This window comes from Sylvia atricapilla, chromosome 16 (assembly GCF_009819655.1).
Source record: "Sylvia atricapilla isolate bSylAtr1 chromosome 16, bSylAtr1.pri, whole genome shotgun sequence".
NCBI classification, from domain to species: domain Eukaryota; kingdom Metazoa; phylum Chordata; class Aves; order Passeriformes; family Sylviidae; genus Sylvia; species Sylvia atricapilla.
The window spans coordinates 6,584,588-6,601,271 of record NC_089155.1 but is presented as its reverse complement, the minus strand read 5'-3'; the positions used below and the strand labels follow the sequence as shown (position 1 = coordinate 6,601,271).

At 44.7% G+C, this 16,684-nt stretch overlaps 2 protein-coding genes across 2 annotated transcripts; one reads left to right on the top strand and one right to left on the bottom strand.

Annotated features, from left to right (window-relative positions):
- Positions 1-1,384: 1,384 nt before the first annotated feature.
- On the bottom strand, positions 1,385-2,409 carry DDX27 (DEAD-box helicase 27). The gene is made up of 4 exons (XM_066330427.1): positions 2,288-2,409; positions 2,070-2,204; positions 1,880-1,968; positions 1,385-1,620 (listed from the first exon to the last, which is right to left on the bottom strand). Exons 1-3 carry the CDS (start codon positions 2,381-2,383, stop codon positions 1,888-1,890), a joined length of 312 nt encoding a protein of 103 aa, XP_066186524.1. The 5' UTR covers positions 2,384-2,409; the 3' UTR covers positions 1,385-1,620; positions 1,880-1,887.
- Positions 2,410-3,870: 1,461 nt separating this feature from the next.
- On the top strand, positions 3,871-16,242 carry LOC136368444 (NFX1-type zinc finger-containing protein 1-like). The gene is given in 15 exon segments (XM_066330648.1): positions 3,871-4,941; positions 4,944-5,276; positions 5,279-5,737; positions 6,518-6,649; positions 7,105-7,250; positions 7,453-7,596; positions 8,041-8,158; positions 8,415-8,659; positions 8,821-8,960; positions 9,263-9,417; positions 10,084-10,229; positions 10,556-10,643; positions 10,646-10,665; positions 11,371-11,466; positions 13,574-16,242. Coding segments are annotated over 15 exon segments (5,589 nt in total). The 5' UTR covers positions 3,871-4,001; the 3' UTR covers positions 16,001-16,242.
- Positions 16,243-16,684: the final 442 nt, after the last annotated feature.

Genomic DNA, 16,684 nt, shown 5'->3' with positions numbered 1-16,684 from the left:
GATACAAGCCTTCTGAATCGGGGTTGGTTTGCTTGAAGCCAAGAGCTGTGATTGCCTACAAAGGAGGGAGAGCAATTAACCTCTGTCTCTGGTACGGCCACACCTCGAGTGCTTGTGCCCAGAGCTGGGCTCATCACTACAAGACACGTGGATGTACTGGAGAGACAAGCAGCAGGCTATGAAGATTATGAATGGCTTGGGAGCCCCTTACATTTGGGGAAAGGTTGACAGAGCTGGGACTGCTCATCCTGGAGAAGCCTCAAGGGGGAATCTTGTCAATGTCAAAAATACCTATTATTATTACCTATTAGGGGAGGGTGGAAAGAAGATGGAGCCAGGCTCTGTTCAGTGATGCCCAGAGACAGAGGAAATGGCACAAACTGAAATAGTTTAGTTCCCTCTAAACACCAGGAACCAATTTTTCAACCTCAAGGGTGACAAAGCACCAGCACAAGGGACCAGAGACGTTGCAGCCTCCAGCCCTGGAGCTATTCAAGCCACCTGGACACGTCCCTGGTGAACACTCTAGGTGGCCCTGCTTGAGCAAGGGTTGGACAAGATGACCTCCAAGGTTCCTTCCAACCACGCTGTGACAAGTCTTGCTCAAGATGTGTTAACACATTCAATCTTTGATTGACGCAAAAAATAGTTCCATTAATCTATAATACAGCTCCTAAAAGACTATCACACTAGCTCCCAAATGATTTCCTTGTCAGAGAGGTTGCAAAGCAATGAGAATTTGTTCTAATTGGTGGCAAGGAAGCTGTATAACATTCTTCAGAATATATGTAATAAATCAACTAGGTGAATACCTTTAGCAAAGGTCGTGAAAGATTCATGTCCTGGAATGACAAGTTATCATCATATTGAGAGGCATCTTCAAAAAAATCTCTGCTTCCTAGAAACAGGAACAACAACAAAACTGGTATAACACCTGCAGCAACACAACATGTTATCAAAGGGCTCTGGGCTGATTTTAGAGCTACGATTTGTTAACCGAAGCAAATTCCTCAGTAAGAAATTCTGGAGGAATTTGACTAGTTTTTAACACTTACCACTTCTCCCTTTTTGATCTCTTCTTTTCCTTCACTTTGACCTTATCTGCAGAGAAAGAACAATGTGACAGGAATTAGTAAGCACAGCTAAATGCATAACAAGATGCTGCGAATTATCTTAGCCTTGTAACCCTGTACTTTGTGCTCTCAATTCAGATACTGAGGCAGAAGCCTCAGAAACAAGCAGAGGAATGTAATGGAGTAAAATTGCCAAGTAAATATCTTGTTCAGGGATGAGTTCAATTATGGCTACCATTCAAAATAACCTTGATTAAAATCAGAAGGAATGATGGAGAAGGCAAACAAAATATAAAAAGGTTCTTGCCCATTCCCAGCAAGACTTCACTTCAGACTTTTCTCCAGTGAGCCAACTCTGTGTCATATTCTTGTCCATTTCAGTGTATACTGCTGATACCTGCTTTTGTGAAGTACTTTCATCATCCAGGGAATACTCAGACTCCACATCTTCTTCATCCCTACTGCAATCTTCACACTCCTTTTTGGTTTGGTCATCTTCAGCTTCTGCATCCTCGTCTTTCACTTTTGCTTGTTTAGCTTCCTTTACCTAAAAAAAAAAAAAAAACCCAAAAAAAACCCCACGAAAATGTTTTAGAAAGAAAGGTTGAGAAAGAAACTCCATTCCTTTGTGAGTCTGTGATTGTTATTATGATCCCATTCATAAATCCATGGTTTTGCATAACTTTAATCGCTAATAATTCTGCAACCTCATCCATTCAGCAGCACAGCACATATGGAAGCAAACCGAGCCCAAGTGATGACCTGCAGCCAGAGCACCGTGGCTGAGGGTATGGCCAAACACATACCAGTCTTTTCAGCAACGACAAAGACCCTGACCTGAAGCTCCTTTCTGTCTCACTTTCTCAATCTTCTCATCCAGCGTCGTAGCTGCTTTCTAGGCAGAAAACCACAACAGGAGAGCTGTAAGAGGAGCCAGGAGAGCAGCGGGCGCTGTGCCCTCTGGCACCGCAGCTCCATCCCGGCCTCGGGCCTCACCTTGCCGCGGAGCTGCCGCAGCGCCGCCGTCCAGGCATCCTCCCCGCCGGCCTCCGCCTCCGCGAACACGAAGTCGACGCTGAAGTCCCCGCGGGAGGGTCCCCGCCGCCTGGGGCCGGGAGCCCGGGGCTGCTCCTGCGGTAACACCCGTGAGCAAGGAGCGCGGCCCGACCCCGCCGCACCGCCCCGGCCCGCGGCTCCCCGCCTGCCCGCCCCACCTCCTCATCCTCGGAGTCGTCAGATTCGGAGTCCACGGGCACCACGTCCCCCTCGGCGATGGTGCCCACCAGGCCCAGGCTCTCCAGCGTGGCCATGGCCCCGAGCCGGAACCCGCGGGACACGCGTGCGCCGGGCCGGGGGCCGGGCCGGTGGGCAGAGCCGCGCCTGCCTCCGCCCCGCAATGCCGGGAAAGGAAACCGAAAGCGGCCGTGCCGCCGCCGGATAAGTGGTTGTGCGGTACGTTTTTCGTCATTTGCGCTTACCCTCTCCTTCTCTTCGCTTGCCCTTGCCGCGGGAGCCGGAGAGAGGAGGAGAAGCTCCAGTTTCGGGGCGCTGCCCGCCGGTGACGACGGGCGGGGGCTCTGCCCACCGGGCGGGACTTGCGGGAACTGAAAAGTGAAACTTTGCGGAGAACTAGAAGGGGAAGCGCAGGGGGTGTCGGGGCAGACGCGGCGGTTCCCGGGCTGTGCGGGCAGCGCAGCAGCATCGCCCGTGTTCGGCCGCAGGAGCGCCACGGTCCCCAGCGCTGCCCTCGCCCCGCAGAGCTGGAACAGAGCCGGAGCAGCCCCGCCCGGGCCATGGAGGGCTCTGGTCGGGAGCCTCACGCCCGACACGCCGAGGTGGGGCGAGAGGTGAGCGTACCCCGGGGAATGCAGGGCAGGAGGGCTGGGTGTGGTGCTGGTACAGGGGGGAATCCGCTACTCCCCTGCCTGCCTACACGAAATTTGCCTACAGCGAAATTTTCTCTCAAGGCTGTTTCACCACTTCCTTTTTTGCCCTATGAGTCTGTTTGGGGCCATGATGCGGTGATGTGTTGAAGCAGCCTCTTGCTATTTGTTCCTGCTAGCTGTCAATTCTTCTCTGAGCGTCCTGTGGGAAGTCTGACTAAGGCTCTATGGGCTACTCCGAGCTAATCCTGCTCCTGGATTTCGGCCAGAGGCTCCCTGTTTTGCGGGTGCTGTGTACGGCCAGTTCAAGTCAGCTATGGCGTCCTCTCGTTGTTTCACCTATGACTAACTCCGGAGGAAGTGCTGTCCTGTGTAAAAAACTAATCTTTCACCTTACTTCTGCTTTCAGTTCTGTGGAGGGAAGTCTTGTTTTTTAGTGTTTTCGTAGCACAAATGAACTCTAAGCGTGGCACTCTCTTAGCAGTTAGAAAAAGGGGTACAAATGAGATACTAATTTGAAAGTCTGTGTGCAAATACAATATTTTTTTAACTTGATGTCAAATGCTCGAAATATTCTGACTAGGAGGTCAATATGGTCACTCATCTTTGTTCACAGCTATGTAAACTTGGCTGATTTATAATTAAGGCATGCCCTTTTCTTTTTTCTTTCTCTTTTTTTAAATCTGTTTTTTTTATTTTTTTTTAATTTTTTTTCTTTTTTTATTTTTTTCTTTTTTTTTTTTTTTCTTTTTCTTTTCTTTTTTTCTTTTTTTCTTTTTTTTAAGGGCGTGCACTTCGTTTGGACACTGGCTTTATAGGAAGAGGCAGAAACAGAACAAATAATGTACCAGGCCAGGCACCTCAGTTAGAGGAAAACCTCCAAGACAATAATCATACTCTTCTACTTGGGCAAAGAGAAGAGAGGTTTGGTGGTTGTATTTCAAAAGTTCCACAGTCAAGTAAGAATAAACCAAGAATCCAAGGTCAACAGGCCAACAGTGAAGCCACAGGATTCTGGACTAAACAGGAGAATGAAGGAAGAAGAATGAGCTATCAAGGTGGGAAAACACAGGAGAGGGGCAGAGGATCCTGGAATGAGCAAGAAAATGCATTCAGAGGAAGAAGGTGTCAGCTTGGACAAGGCCATGAGAGAACCAGAGGACCCTGGAATGAGCAAGAAAATGGAGGCAGGGGAAGGAGGTATCAAGGTGGACAAGCTCAGGGAGGAGCTAGAGGTCTGAGGAGTGGGTGGGCAAGTGAAGGTAGCACAAGGAGGATGCAACCTCGGGAGAATCCTCATTTCTACCAGAATGCTACCCCAGGCGGTGCTCGCCACAGTGAGCAGCCTCAGCAAGCCAGAAGGATTAGCTACAAATTCCTTGAAAGTCTCCTTGAGAAAGACCCCTCAGAAGTTGTCATCACGCTTGCTTCCAGTTCAGGGTTGAAGAAACTTCTTTTCCAAACAACTATGAACCGCAATTTCGTTCAGCTCATTTGCCAGGTGCTTCGAAAAGCATGCAGTTCCCAAACGGATAGACAGAGTGTTCAACACATTCTTGGAGTTGTGAAGGAGTCCAACTTTCTCAAGATCTGTCTGCCACAGTATGTGTCTGACATGGTAACAGAAGTAGTTCCTGCTGTACGCCATGAGTACCCTGAGCATATCAACAACATCATTCTACTTCTTCAGCACCTGATAAGTACTTTCCCAGCCAGCTCTGTGCAGAAAATCTCCATTCTCTTGACAGTCTTGACAGCATCCATAAATTCCCTGAGAGCTTTTGGTGTGGCCTTTCCAGAAGAGACAGAGAAGAATCTCGATAAAGTCCAGATGCTCATGCAGCATCTGCAGGAGAAGAGACGTGAAGGCACACTGAGGGCTGATAAATGTACATTTATGCAGTCTCAAGATGGGCAAGAAGAAAGCTATCGTATCATGAGCATTTATCCAACATATGATGAGATACATGGTAATGAGAAACCTTTCTACGTCCCAATTTTGTTTCTGGAAGATATGAAAGCACCAGTATTTATCTTGACACCCACTTCCGACTTTTGAGAGAAGACTTTGTAAGGCCTTTAAGGGAAGGTATCATGGAGGTTTTGCAGAACCTCCAGGACAGAAATTTGAGAAAGAAAATATTTGATGATATCAGGATGTACTTTGATGCACGGATTATTGCCCCACGTTGTACTACAACTGGTATTGCTTACAAGGTCCAGTTTGACACAGAACCACTGAGGTTTGTACAGTGGCAGAATTCTAAACGATTGCTATATGGATCCCTAGTCTGCATGTCCCAGGATCACTTTGAAACATTCCTTTTGCTACTGTTTCTAATCGTGATGCTGCAGAACTTGGCAATGGGATTGTGGAGCTGCGTTTTGATGCAGAGAGCCAGCCACTGCTGGCAGAGGTTCAGCCCTCAGACTCTTTTCTCATGGTAGAGACAACTGCCTACTTTGAGGCCTATCGGCATGTGTTAGAAGGGCTGCAGAAAACGAGGGAAGGAGATATCCCATTCCAGAAGTACATTGTGGAATGTGATACACAGGTGAAAGAGCCAGCATACCTGACAGAGGATACTGCCTACAACCTTGCACCCTTGGTGAAGACTTCATGTGAAGAGAAGTGCCTTGATAACTTGAAGAGTGTCTGCATTCTAGATCCCAATCAGTGGCTTTCAGTGGAAGCTTTGAAATTAGATGAGTCTCAGATGCAGGCATTGAATCTTGCACTAACCAAGGAGCTGGCTATTATCCAAGGACCTCCTGGAACTGGTGAGAAATACTTGCTTAAAGGCTCTGTAATTTAAGATGTTCTTGTTGATTCCCCCATCTAGGGAGATTGACTTCAGAGAAAGCCAGTTGTACTGTCTCCAGAATTTTTGTCCTGTGCCTAATTTATGCTTGAGTCACCAGTTAGTGTGAGCTATGGAGGCAGTTAATATCCTCAAATACCCATGTCTGATCTTTGCCCACCTAGATGCAAGTAGACACCAACAGCAGTGTTGGCTGTGCTTGTGTATTGGGGTGAAGAAGTTTTCAATCCCTTTGATAACATGGTCCCTCTTGCTGTGCAGCACTCTCCTACTTGTCTTCACAGAATGTTAGAGCTTTGAGAGCATTCAGCCATGATCCATTGTGTGAATAAAGTGTTACAAGATTGACTGTAATTTTTTTGAATGGTACCTGAATTTAACAAGCATCAGTGCTCATATTCCAATAGTATGAGGATGTTTCATGTGCAGCCAAATGTCATGTATGATGCCAGTATCAGAATGGGCTGGGGGATACACTGGATGTGTCCAGGTCTGGTGTATTATCCAGAAAGTAACATTCTTGCAGACTGTGGCCTTGCTCAACTGCAGGCCAGAAAGTCAGTGTCATGCTACTTTATCTACATTTGTAAGCTAGTTAAGGCTGGGGTCAGTTCTCTTAGTGCAGACCAGATTGGCAGCCTAGAAAGAAGTCTTGTATCTGTTGTTGATGGTTTACGTTTCAAGGCACTCATAGACTGCGTATTACCCGTATTATTCTGATTCTGAGCTTGTCTTCCAGGGAAGACTTATGTGGGTTTGAAGATTGTTCAGGCTCTCTTGACTAATGATCACGTGTGGCAAACCACTCAACCGAAGCGTCCCATCCTTATAGTCTGCTACACTAACCATGCACTGGATCAGTTCTTAGAAGGTAAGAGTCCCTACAAGGAGGATGGAGAATCACAGAATGGTAGAATCATAGAATGGTTTGGGTTGGAAGGACCTTAAAGATCATCTAGTTCCAACCCACCTGCCATGGACAGGGGCACCTTTCACCAGACCAGGGTGCTCCAAGCTCTGTCCTGCCTGGCCTTGAACACTTCAAGTGATAGTGCATCCACAAATTCTCTGGGCAACCTCTGTTGTTAGAACCTGTAATTAGAAACTATACTATAACTCTTACTCTGCTCATTGTATGGCATAATAACCTGCATTTTGGTTTGATTATTTTTCGTGACTCTAGCCTCATTGATACACAATTAAAAAACTTCCCTCAGAGCAAACAACTGTAGGATTTGCAGTCAAAGGTTGTTTTTTCTATCTCTTGTCCTCTTGCTGAAAACTGAACTTGGCCCTTCAGTTGTAATACTTCTCTTTCATTCTCAGGAATACTCTCATTTCAAAGAAATGGCATAGTGCGTGTTGGGGGCAGGAGTAGCAGTGCAGCCCTGCAGAGATTTACCTTGAAGGAGCTGAGGAAGCATGCCTACAGATTGGACTTCCCAGGCTACCGCCCCAGGGACTATGAAAATGTACGTACAGACCTCCTGGGAGATGCTGAGGCTGGGTTGCCTGTGCATTGGAGGACATAATAAACCTCCCCCACACCTGGCCTTTCACCTTGCTTTAAGCTGAATTAGGCCTCTTCGTTCTTCTGTCAGTTTTTTGTCCTGCTGTTCGTGCACTTTGTTTCTCTGAGTGTGACGCTGCCTCCCTTCTCTTTGTTGTGAGTAGATAGTGATTGAGATGAAAGATGTTGAGGAGAAGCTCCTTGAAGGAGCGAAGCGGTTGGAGTGCACGACGTACGGAGTTCTGCATGAGCGCTACTTGAAACAGCACATGGCGCCCCAGCACTGGGCCAGCCTGATAAAGGTTCTGGTAAGAGAGGTCTTCTGAGTCAAGCAGTCCCAGTGCATGCTCACCATCCTTTCCTGCTAATGGTCCTGAGGTTCCCCCAGCATACATCTTTTCAGCATCATTTGATTACTTGGAAAGTAAGGGAGTGAACAGCAAGCTGTGCCAAATGACAGTAGTCTAGACAGGCAGGGCAAGCAGGGGCTTTGAATTTTGTTCCTTTAAACTGCGTAGGTTTTAAGTGATCTTTAGCAATATAAAAATGCAAGTACCCAAAGGAAAGCCTTTTAAACTGAAGGGGAGGAGGGGTACCCTTTCTGAAGATCTGGGGCTGCTTGGACTTTCTAGCTCTGGAGGGTGCCTTGGGGGGACTTGTCCTAGTTCCCACTGCTGTAAGGTGCTGCTTTGGCATCATCCTAAGACTCTAAAGTGCAATAGGCCTGGCTGACTTGACTTTCCCTGTATCAGGAGGACGCTGAGTTTTACTACATTGGTTCACAACACTCAGTGATTCTGGAGTGGCTGGGACTTGGTGTATCTGCCTTCGCTCAGAATGCTGCAGAGAATACTTGGGCTGAAATTCCAGGTAAAACAAACCAAACAAAAAACCAAACACCAAAAAGACACTCACCCTCCACACATGCTCTATGCGTGCTCTCTTAGGTGTGTGTGTGTTTACCTAAGCAGTGTGCCAGAAAAGAGACACTGCTACTCAACAGGCACAGAATGATGTGTGATCTGTGAGGGAGTGGAAAGATTAACCCTAATTTCCATGTAGTGATCTGATTGCTGCACTGATAGAGTGGCTGTGGCATACTTCATGTGACTGGTGACTCTCACAGGTGATCAGCAGGAAAGAGAGGAGGAGGGGAAAGATGAAGCAGAAGAGGAGCTTTTGGAGATCGCAGAGATGGCTGACCTGATTGAAGCTGAGAGAGTGATTGAGGATGAAAAGATACCAAACTCTTGGAGGAGGAAGAAGGAAGATGACAGAGCTGCTGATGAACTAGCCAGAGTCATGTTGGCTATGAAGCTGGACCAAGAAGAAGGAACAGCTCAACTACAACAGGAGACCATGCAGTGGGAGGTAACTGCATGCATTAGTATGACTATGTAAAGAATAAGAAGGGGATGCTAATACAAAAGAGTCTTTGTTCTGTAACTGCTTTTTGGGCTGCGTTTTTTTGTGGGTTTGTTTTTTTATTTTGTTTTGTGGTTCATTTTGTTTTGTTTTGGTTTTTTTTTTAGGTAACTCGTAGCCAGAGGAGAAAAATTAAGCAGAAGATTAAGGCTGAACTTCTTAAACTGGACGCAATGACAGAGTTAGAGGCCAATGCTATTCAGGACGTGTGGCAACTTGACCTGAGCTCCCGCTGGAGGCTTTACAGGTGACAAAGCTATTTTGAAGGGCTTGTCAGGCAGGTCTTTCCTAGGATCATTCTAGTGTGCAAGCTGTGTCAAGCTATGTTGTTTCTGCCTGTATCTGTTCAACTTCTTGTTTGAACATGGTTGTTCTTACTCGCCTTGTACTGCATGAGAAGCAATGTCATTTGTACATGGTCAGGACTAAGTATAGATGGTAATCTGCTTCCCAAAAGACATGGGGGAAGTTTTGAACTGAATCCACTCAGAACCTGTGGATCACCATCCTCTTTTCCTTGCAGTGTGTATAATGGCACTTTCTTCCCAGGTTTTGGCTGAAGGCTTACCAGCGTTTTATTCGAGAGCACATTCTGGAACATGAACGGCAGTATCAGGCAGCAGCAGAAAGACTGGAAGAACAGAAGCTGGAGCAAGATCTCTGCATTCTCAATAATGCCAGTATTGTGGGGATGACAACTACAGGTGCAGAGCAGTTGGGAAGCAGACCAGTATTGTATTGCTTCCAGTCATGTTTAAAGAACCTTTTTGCTGAAAGATTAGAATCATGTGCTGCTTCACAGCCTGGGTCAGGCTCTGCATTAGTCTGGAGCCTTTTTAATCTCTGACTTCCTTTGCAAACAAGGCTGTTGTGAGAGTTGTTAATTTAGTGGTATGAGCAGCTTCTGAGCCCTTTTGCACTCCCCCTGTCTCGAGTAGCATTCTTCTAAGGGAACTGCACCAGTTGTGTCTTAGTAAGGCACAGCTAATACCTGTGCTGCTATTCCCACAGCACCTTCTGGAGGTGGTAGCGCCAAGGTCATTGTAGTATGCCCCTTTGGAGAGACAAATTAGGCTTATTTATGTGTGTAGAACAATGTATTGAGTGTGTCTTCTGTCTGAAGAGAGCATTGAAAAAAGGACAAAGGCAGGCACAGGACTAATCCCCACCTGCCTTCCTTAATGACTCTTCATATAGAATCCATCCCTGGTATGGTGCTATTTTAAAATTCAAAAAGCTGAGTTTTGAAATGGGGAATCTTGAGAAGAATTCCATTCTTTTCTGAGAGAGCCTACTCCTCTGTGTGAAAAGTCTTGCCTTACTGCTTCAATGTAGTTATATCCTGAGGTTTGTCTTCTGTCCTTTCTCAGGTGCTGCAAAATACCGACGGATCCTGCAGTACATAGAGCCACGAATTGTCGTTGTAGAAGAGGCAGCAGAGGTGCTTGAGGCTCACACCATTACTACTCTGAGTAAAAACTGCCAGCACCTCATCCTTATTGGAGATCACCAGCAGGTAACTTTCATGACTAAAATCTCTATCTGCTGTGTTAATGAACCGAACACTGGGAAAATTGCCAAAGCTTGTTGCTCCCCAGCTTCCACAGATACCAGAGGCCCTGTCTCCTGTAGTTTTAGAATAGAGCTCCTGTAGGACTGGTGTTTAACTGATACAGCTTTAGATGTGCTTTGATTGTGACTGTATCTAGCTTTGATATTTAGCACTTCTGCAAGAATCCAGGCCTTTCAGCGAACGACCAGTCACAGAAAATGAGAGTGAAAAGTCCTGCTTACACATAGGAAAAATGCCAAAACATGGACCTCCTATCCTTTCTCTTTCAGTTGCAGCCTAGTGCAAATGTATATGACCTGGCCAAGAACTTCAACCTTGAAGTCTCTCTCTTTGAACGTCTGATCAAAGTGGATTTCCCCTTGTCTGTCTGAAGTACCAAGTAAGAAAGAGCTATAAAAATCTTCATGGCATTTGTATTTAGGTTGTTTTAAGTTTGTAATACACTTAGGTTTATATTTCTACTGTAAGAGCAGCCTAAAATAATGTACCATCTTACTTCTGAAAAGAGTGGTAGGAGCTGTCAAACTGACAGAGACAAGAATTCCAGCATATTTTCAATTATTTAGTGATATTGTGCACAGCACAGTGATTCTCATGTTTTTGTGTAAGGAACACAGTTTATTGTGGCAACTGAAACTTCCAGAACTTTGCAGAGTGAAACAGCACAATTCTTCTCAGGCTGCTTCCTGCTGAATTGCTATAATCATCTATTTTGGTGCCCAGGGAAGTTAATTCTACCACCAGCAGTCCTGTATTAAAGGCACCTGGTAGTTTAGTAGTTAAGGTGAAGTGCTGGCTTTTTTTATCTATAAATGTGCTTACATTTGCACTGAAACCAGCATTATTGTACAACAATCTTACCAAGAGATTTTTTTTTAAAATACTCTGCTACTACCACTCCTGCAGTTGGTGGTGGTGTCAGCAATGGAGTGAGGGAGAGTGGGGATTGGGAAGTGCTCCCTTGTCTCTTATTGAAAAGTCTTGTCTTGTATTCAGCCACTGTTTGTACAGTGGAGCAAAAGAATATTGACAGGGAAATAGGATGCTCCTTCCTCAAGACTGATAAAACTGTTTTGTGTTTCAGCACCGCATGCGCCCTGAAATTGCCCGACTTATCAGTCCTCATATATACCAGAAGCTGGAGAACCATCCCTCTGTCCTGAAGTATGAGAATATAAAAGTGAGTTCTCAGCAATACAAGTGGTTGCTTTTGTCCCCTGTTACTAGCTTAATGAGTTTCTGTAAAATACAGTGTTCAAGGATTTCAAATTCTTAGGTCGAATTCAGTTGTTGAAATTTATACCTGAATCAAGGAATTGTGCAATATAGAATTAGGTAAGTAATTTGTAGTTCTTCTGACATTAGTGATGATGGACAGTGGAAATGGATCCAATAGCAATCACTTTAAAAGAACATTAAAAAATGGAAGGGGGAACAAATTAACCGTGTAGTTTGAAAGCTAGGAAGAAATCTTAAATGAAAGACTTAAAGCATAATATGTGAAACTCCAACATAAAATAGGTGACAGGATTACTGCAACACTTTTTCCTTGGTTTCTCCGTTTGGGCATTTTACCAATAAACAACATCTGCAAAGAAAATCTGTGCAGCTTACAAGTATAAAGTAATCACTTATTATCTAACATGCACAATAAACAGCCAGAATTTAGTAAGTCATTAGAATGCTTGCCTTGGGTATCAGTCAGGAGTGTCAGTCTTTGCTTCTTCCTAAATGGTATTGAGTTTCCATCTTAACACTCACTCCCTATTTTCTGATTTGTATTTTCTCACCTTAATCAGAACTTCATATATCTGTGTTGATGCTTTTCTTGCATCTTTGAACCATTAACAATTTATTTCTCTGTAATCTTCCCTTGCATATGTTGCATAGCCCTTTTCTGCAGACTTGCTCACAGCTGTCTGTCACAACTGAACTATTTTCCCAGAAGTCTGAGCCAAGTTTACACTTCTACACTGATGGCCTTGGATCTGTGAAGCACAAGACATTGGATACCCTGGGAGAAAGATTGGAGGCAGTTGCAGAAGTAGCATAACAGTATCTCAGACTATGTAAATCTGTCTTTATAAAAAACCCCAGTACTAATTAGTTAAAAGTTCTTTAACTGGATGAATGAAGCATACTGAAAACTATAGCAGAATGCTGAAGTCAGACAAGAGAAAATTAATAACGAAGATTTAATTATTAGAATAAGCTATCTGGGAAGGTGGCAGATCATCTTTTGGTATCTTGAAATTCAGATCAAGTCTTTGTAGAAGACAATTTAGTTAAATAAATTAGAAACCCAAATAAACCCCCTCCAAAATCCAGCCAACCAAAACCCCAACAAACAAGAAACATATCACCTAAAACACACAAATTCAGAGACCACAAAAATTTACCCTATTTCTTCTACAAGAACCTATTCAAGAGAATCTTGTGGTTCATCTGGCCTTAAAACAAACTTGAGATACAAAGAGGCATCAAAATTGAATCTTCCTACCTAGTACAATAACCAACATAGGTGATGACTGAATTAAATTCTACTCAACTGGACACTTTGCCTGTATGGATACCTTGGAAAACCAGAGATCTATGATCTACAAAAACTGTTCTTTCCTGTTAAATTCAGTCTCTGGGTTTTGGCAGGCAGAACAATAATTCCTTACAGGTAGAATAATTCCAGTTAATAGCTAAAAAAAATTAAAGCCCTTGCTAACTCAAGGCAAATAGTGTTTTAGAACAGGTGAGCAGTCAGTTCTACCCAGCATGAGCTGGCAAGTGACTACCAGACTGCTAGCATTCCTAGATTTTTTTCTGGTGAAAAAGAATTCGTCCTTGCTGCTTTGTTTTCATTACAGCAACAGAGGAGGCATGTTTTAGGCAAGTGCTCAGCCTTGTGCATTGGTAACTTAGTATCTTTTTCCCAGAGGACCATAACAAGACATTGTTCACAGCATGAATATGCTTTGAGAAGTTACTAACGCTTCATGTTTTCTTTGGTGTAACCTGGAGATGTACAGTAGAAACATCTCTGGAAAGATAGAGAATAAAATCACCCACAGGAACTGATTTCATATTAGGATACTGAAATATTACCAATAAGCTGAAATGAGAATTTGATTAATAACCTATGGAGATCTAAGAGGAAACCACCTAAGTACACAGTACCTGCATACTGTAGTCAACTCCTTAAAAGTCCTCCTGACAGTGCATAATCAGGGACATGGAAACGGGCTGGGGTGACAGAAACTAGAATTCTTTCTCTGACATCCTTCCTCTTGTTTCAGGGTGTCTCAACTAATGTCTTCTTTGTGGAACATGAGGTTCCTGAACAAGAGATCCGGGAAGGGAAAAGCCACCAGAACCCACACGAGGCCCGCTTTGTAGTGGAACTGTGCAAATACTTGTTGTGTCAGGGCTATGAACCATCTCAGATCACCATTCTCACTACTTACTCTGGACAGCTCTTCTGTCTGCGTAGGCTCATGCCAGCAAAGGTATTTGAAGGCGTGAGGGTTCATGTAGTAGATAAGTACCAGGGAGAGGAGAATGATATTATTCTGCTGTCACTGGTGCGAAGCAACAAAGCAGAGAGACCTGGATTCTTGCAGATCCCTAATCGAGTATGTGTGGCATTATCCAGAGCTAAGAAAGGTCTCTACTGTATTGGAAACATGAGAATGCTTGGCAAGGTTGCTCTCTGGAGCAAGATCATTCAAACACTTGAGAAGAATGGTCACATTGGCCAGTCATTGGAGCTTTGCTGTCAAAACCACCCTGAAACCAAGACGCAGGTATCTAGAGGTGAAGACTTCAACAGAGTCCCAGAGGGAGGCTGTACTCGTCCCTGTGAGTTTAGGTTGAATTGTGGACATGTTTGCGCAAGGGCATGTCACCCATATGACCCAGAGCACAAAGACTACCAGTGCCTGAAGCCTTGTCAAAAGGTAATTTGTGCAGATGGGCACCACTGCCAAAAGTCATGTTATGAGCCCTGTGGAAAATGTATGGTGAAGGTAGAGAAAACTATTGCTAAGTGTGGCCACACACAGATGGTGCCATGCCATATGCCACCGTGCGAATTTAAGTGCCAAGAACCTTGCCAGAAGAATTTAAACTGTGGACACCCATGCAGGAATTCCTGTGGGCAGCAATGCACACTGTACTGTCCTGTAAAGGTCACAGCCACACTGAAATGTGGCCACAAGCAGAAAGTTTCTTGCTGGGTCGCTAGGACGGGATGTGAGGAGACTGTGAAATGTCAGAGTAAGTGTTCTGTCACACTGGAATGTGGTCATGTATGTTCAGGTTCCTGTCATACTTGCTTTGGAGGAAGATTTCATAAGGCATGTGATAGGCCATGCAAGCGTGTGTTGATCTGCTCCCACAAGTGTCAAGAGCCTTGTACTACAGAATGTCCTCCTTGTCAGAGGGAATGTCAGAACTATTGTATTCATAGTAAATGCAAAAAGAAATGTTGGGAAAGCTGTGTTCCTTGTGCTGAGCCATGTGAGTGGCAGTGCCAGCACTACCAGTGTACCAACCTTTGCTCTGAGCCGTGCAACAGGCCTCGCTGCAATGTGCCCTGTGCTAAGATGCTGCCCTGTGGTCATCCCTGTGTTGGATTATGTGGAGAGCCCTGCCCAAAGAAGTGCCTTGTTTGTGACCACAAGGAGCTCACTCAGATCTTTTTTGGCTTTGAGGATGATCCAGATGCTCGATTTGTGCAGCTTGAAGACTGTGGCCATGTCTTTGAGTCACAAGGCCTTGACCACTATATGGATGAAGATGATGATGTTGTTAAGCTGAAGGTATGTCCTTTGTGTCAGACACCCATCAGAAAGAATCTGAGATATGGCTCCAGCGTGAAAAGGCAGGTGGAGGAGATAGAACAGGTGAAACAGAAAATCCAAGGCCCAGCACAGGAAATCGAGTCTAACAGACAGAGACTGCAGGCTGCACTGGCACAGAACATTGTTCTGAAGAATAACCTGTGCCGTAAGTATGAGATGCTGGAAAATAAACTGAAAGCTTCTGCTCTCTGCACAAAGAGTATCGGACTAATTGAGAACCTGCTTAACTTCTACAAACGTGTAGCAGACCTAACTGATTCTATGAACAAAATTGATGAGAATGAAAGGAAGGGGCTGATAAAGAGGCTGGATGAAGTGCAAGAGTGGTTGGATAAGGAACGCATCAGTTTTACAGAACAGGAGCTCACTGACCTGCAGTCTGAGATCCAGAGACTGACTTACTTGCTGAGTCTCTTGGCAAGGTGCAAAGCAAATAGGATGATGTCCACAGACATTGCAGCAGAGATTAACAGTGCACGTGAGATACTGGAAGGGACAAAAAAATTCACAGAGAAGGATGAGGCTGCAGTGAAGGCTCACCTGAAGAAGATCAATGATGGCTTGCCTGTGTCAGGGCTGGGGATTTCTGAAGCTGAGCGGGTGCAGATTGTCAGTGCTATTGGTTGTCCCCGTGGCCACTGGTTCAAGTGCAAAAATGGACATGTCTATGTAATCGGAGAATGTGGGGGGGCAATGCAGAGGAGTACATGCCCTGAATGCCACGAAGTGATCGGTGGCATGAACCACGCTCTGGAGAGCAGCAACAGCCTGGCTTCAGAGATGGATGGGGCAACCCATGCGGCCTGGTCCGATGTGGCCAACAACATGCTCAACTTCGAGGACCTTCGCCGGCTGATGTAGTGAGGCTGTGAGCCTCGCTTCTTATCACAGATGCTGTTGTGAAAAACGAGTTCCACTCTCTTTTAAAAATTTATAAGTTTAATAAAGAATAAAATAGAATAGACAATTAGGAGACATAAGGGCAAATGTTCCAGCTGGGGTGCCTCACCAGAAAGCACACCCTTTTCTTTTAATTACTGTGTTTTTAAGGATTTGCTGTTTTACATATTAAATAGATATTAAAACATTCTTTTCTGTTTCAAGTTTCCTCAATCATCTTATTTGATAGTTTTATTTGTGGGTGGCTCCACTTTGTAATATGGGTTTTGGCTGGTTTTATTTTGATAAAAAAAAAACCAGAAATTCAGCAGCCTTCCTGCAGGGCCACAAGGTGATGACCCCCATAATTCTTGGCCTGGTCAGTTTCAGGCTGACCACAGTCACAAAGAAGAAACCCAGTCTTTGCACTATTCACACCATGTCACAATCAGAAAATACATTCATCGCCTTTCTAAACTCTCATTAACAAAACACAATACAGTACAATTATACTATTCATTCCAATATTTGCGAAAAGCCAACTTTATAAAATGTGTTTATAATACTGTGAAATGTGAGGTGGTGTTCTGTGTCAGGTTAAAAAAAAAAAAAAATGGCCATTGTAGTTTCTGTGAAATGTGTGGAAGGAGGCCCTGGGACAGTTAT

Bases quoted from the DNA above. Each gene is read 5' to 3' on its own strand.
- DDX27 (XM_066330427.1), bottom strand. From the start codon at position 2,383: ATGGCCACGCTGGAGAGCCTGGGCCTGGTGGGCACCATCGCCGAGGGG. The intron at 2,205-2,287 runs GTGGGGCGGGCA...GTGTTACCGCAG, and splicing joins ACGACTCCGAGGATGAGGAG to GAGCAGCCCCGGGCTCCCGG. The intron at 1,969-2,069 runs GTGAGGCCCGAG...TTTTCTGCCTAG, and splicing joins TGCGGCAGCTCCGCGGCAAG to AAAGCAGCTACGACGCTGGA.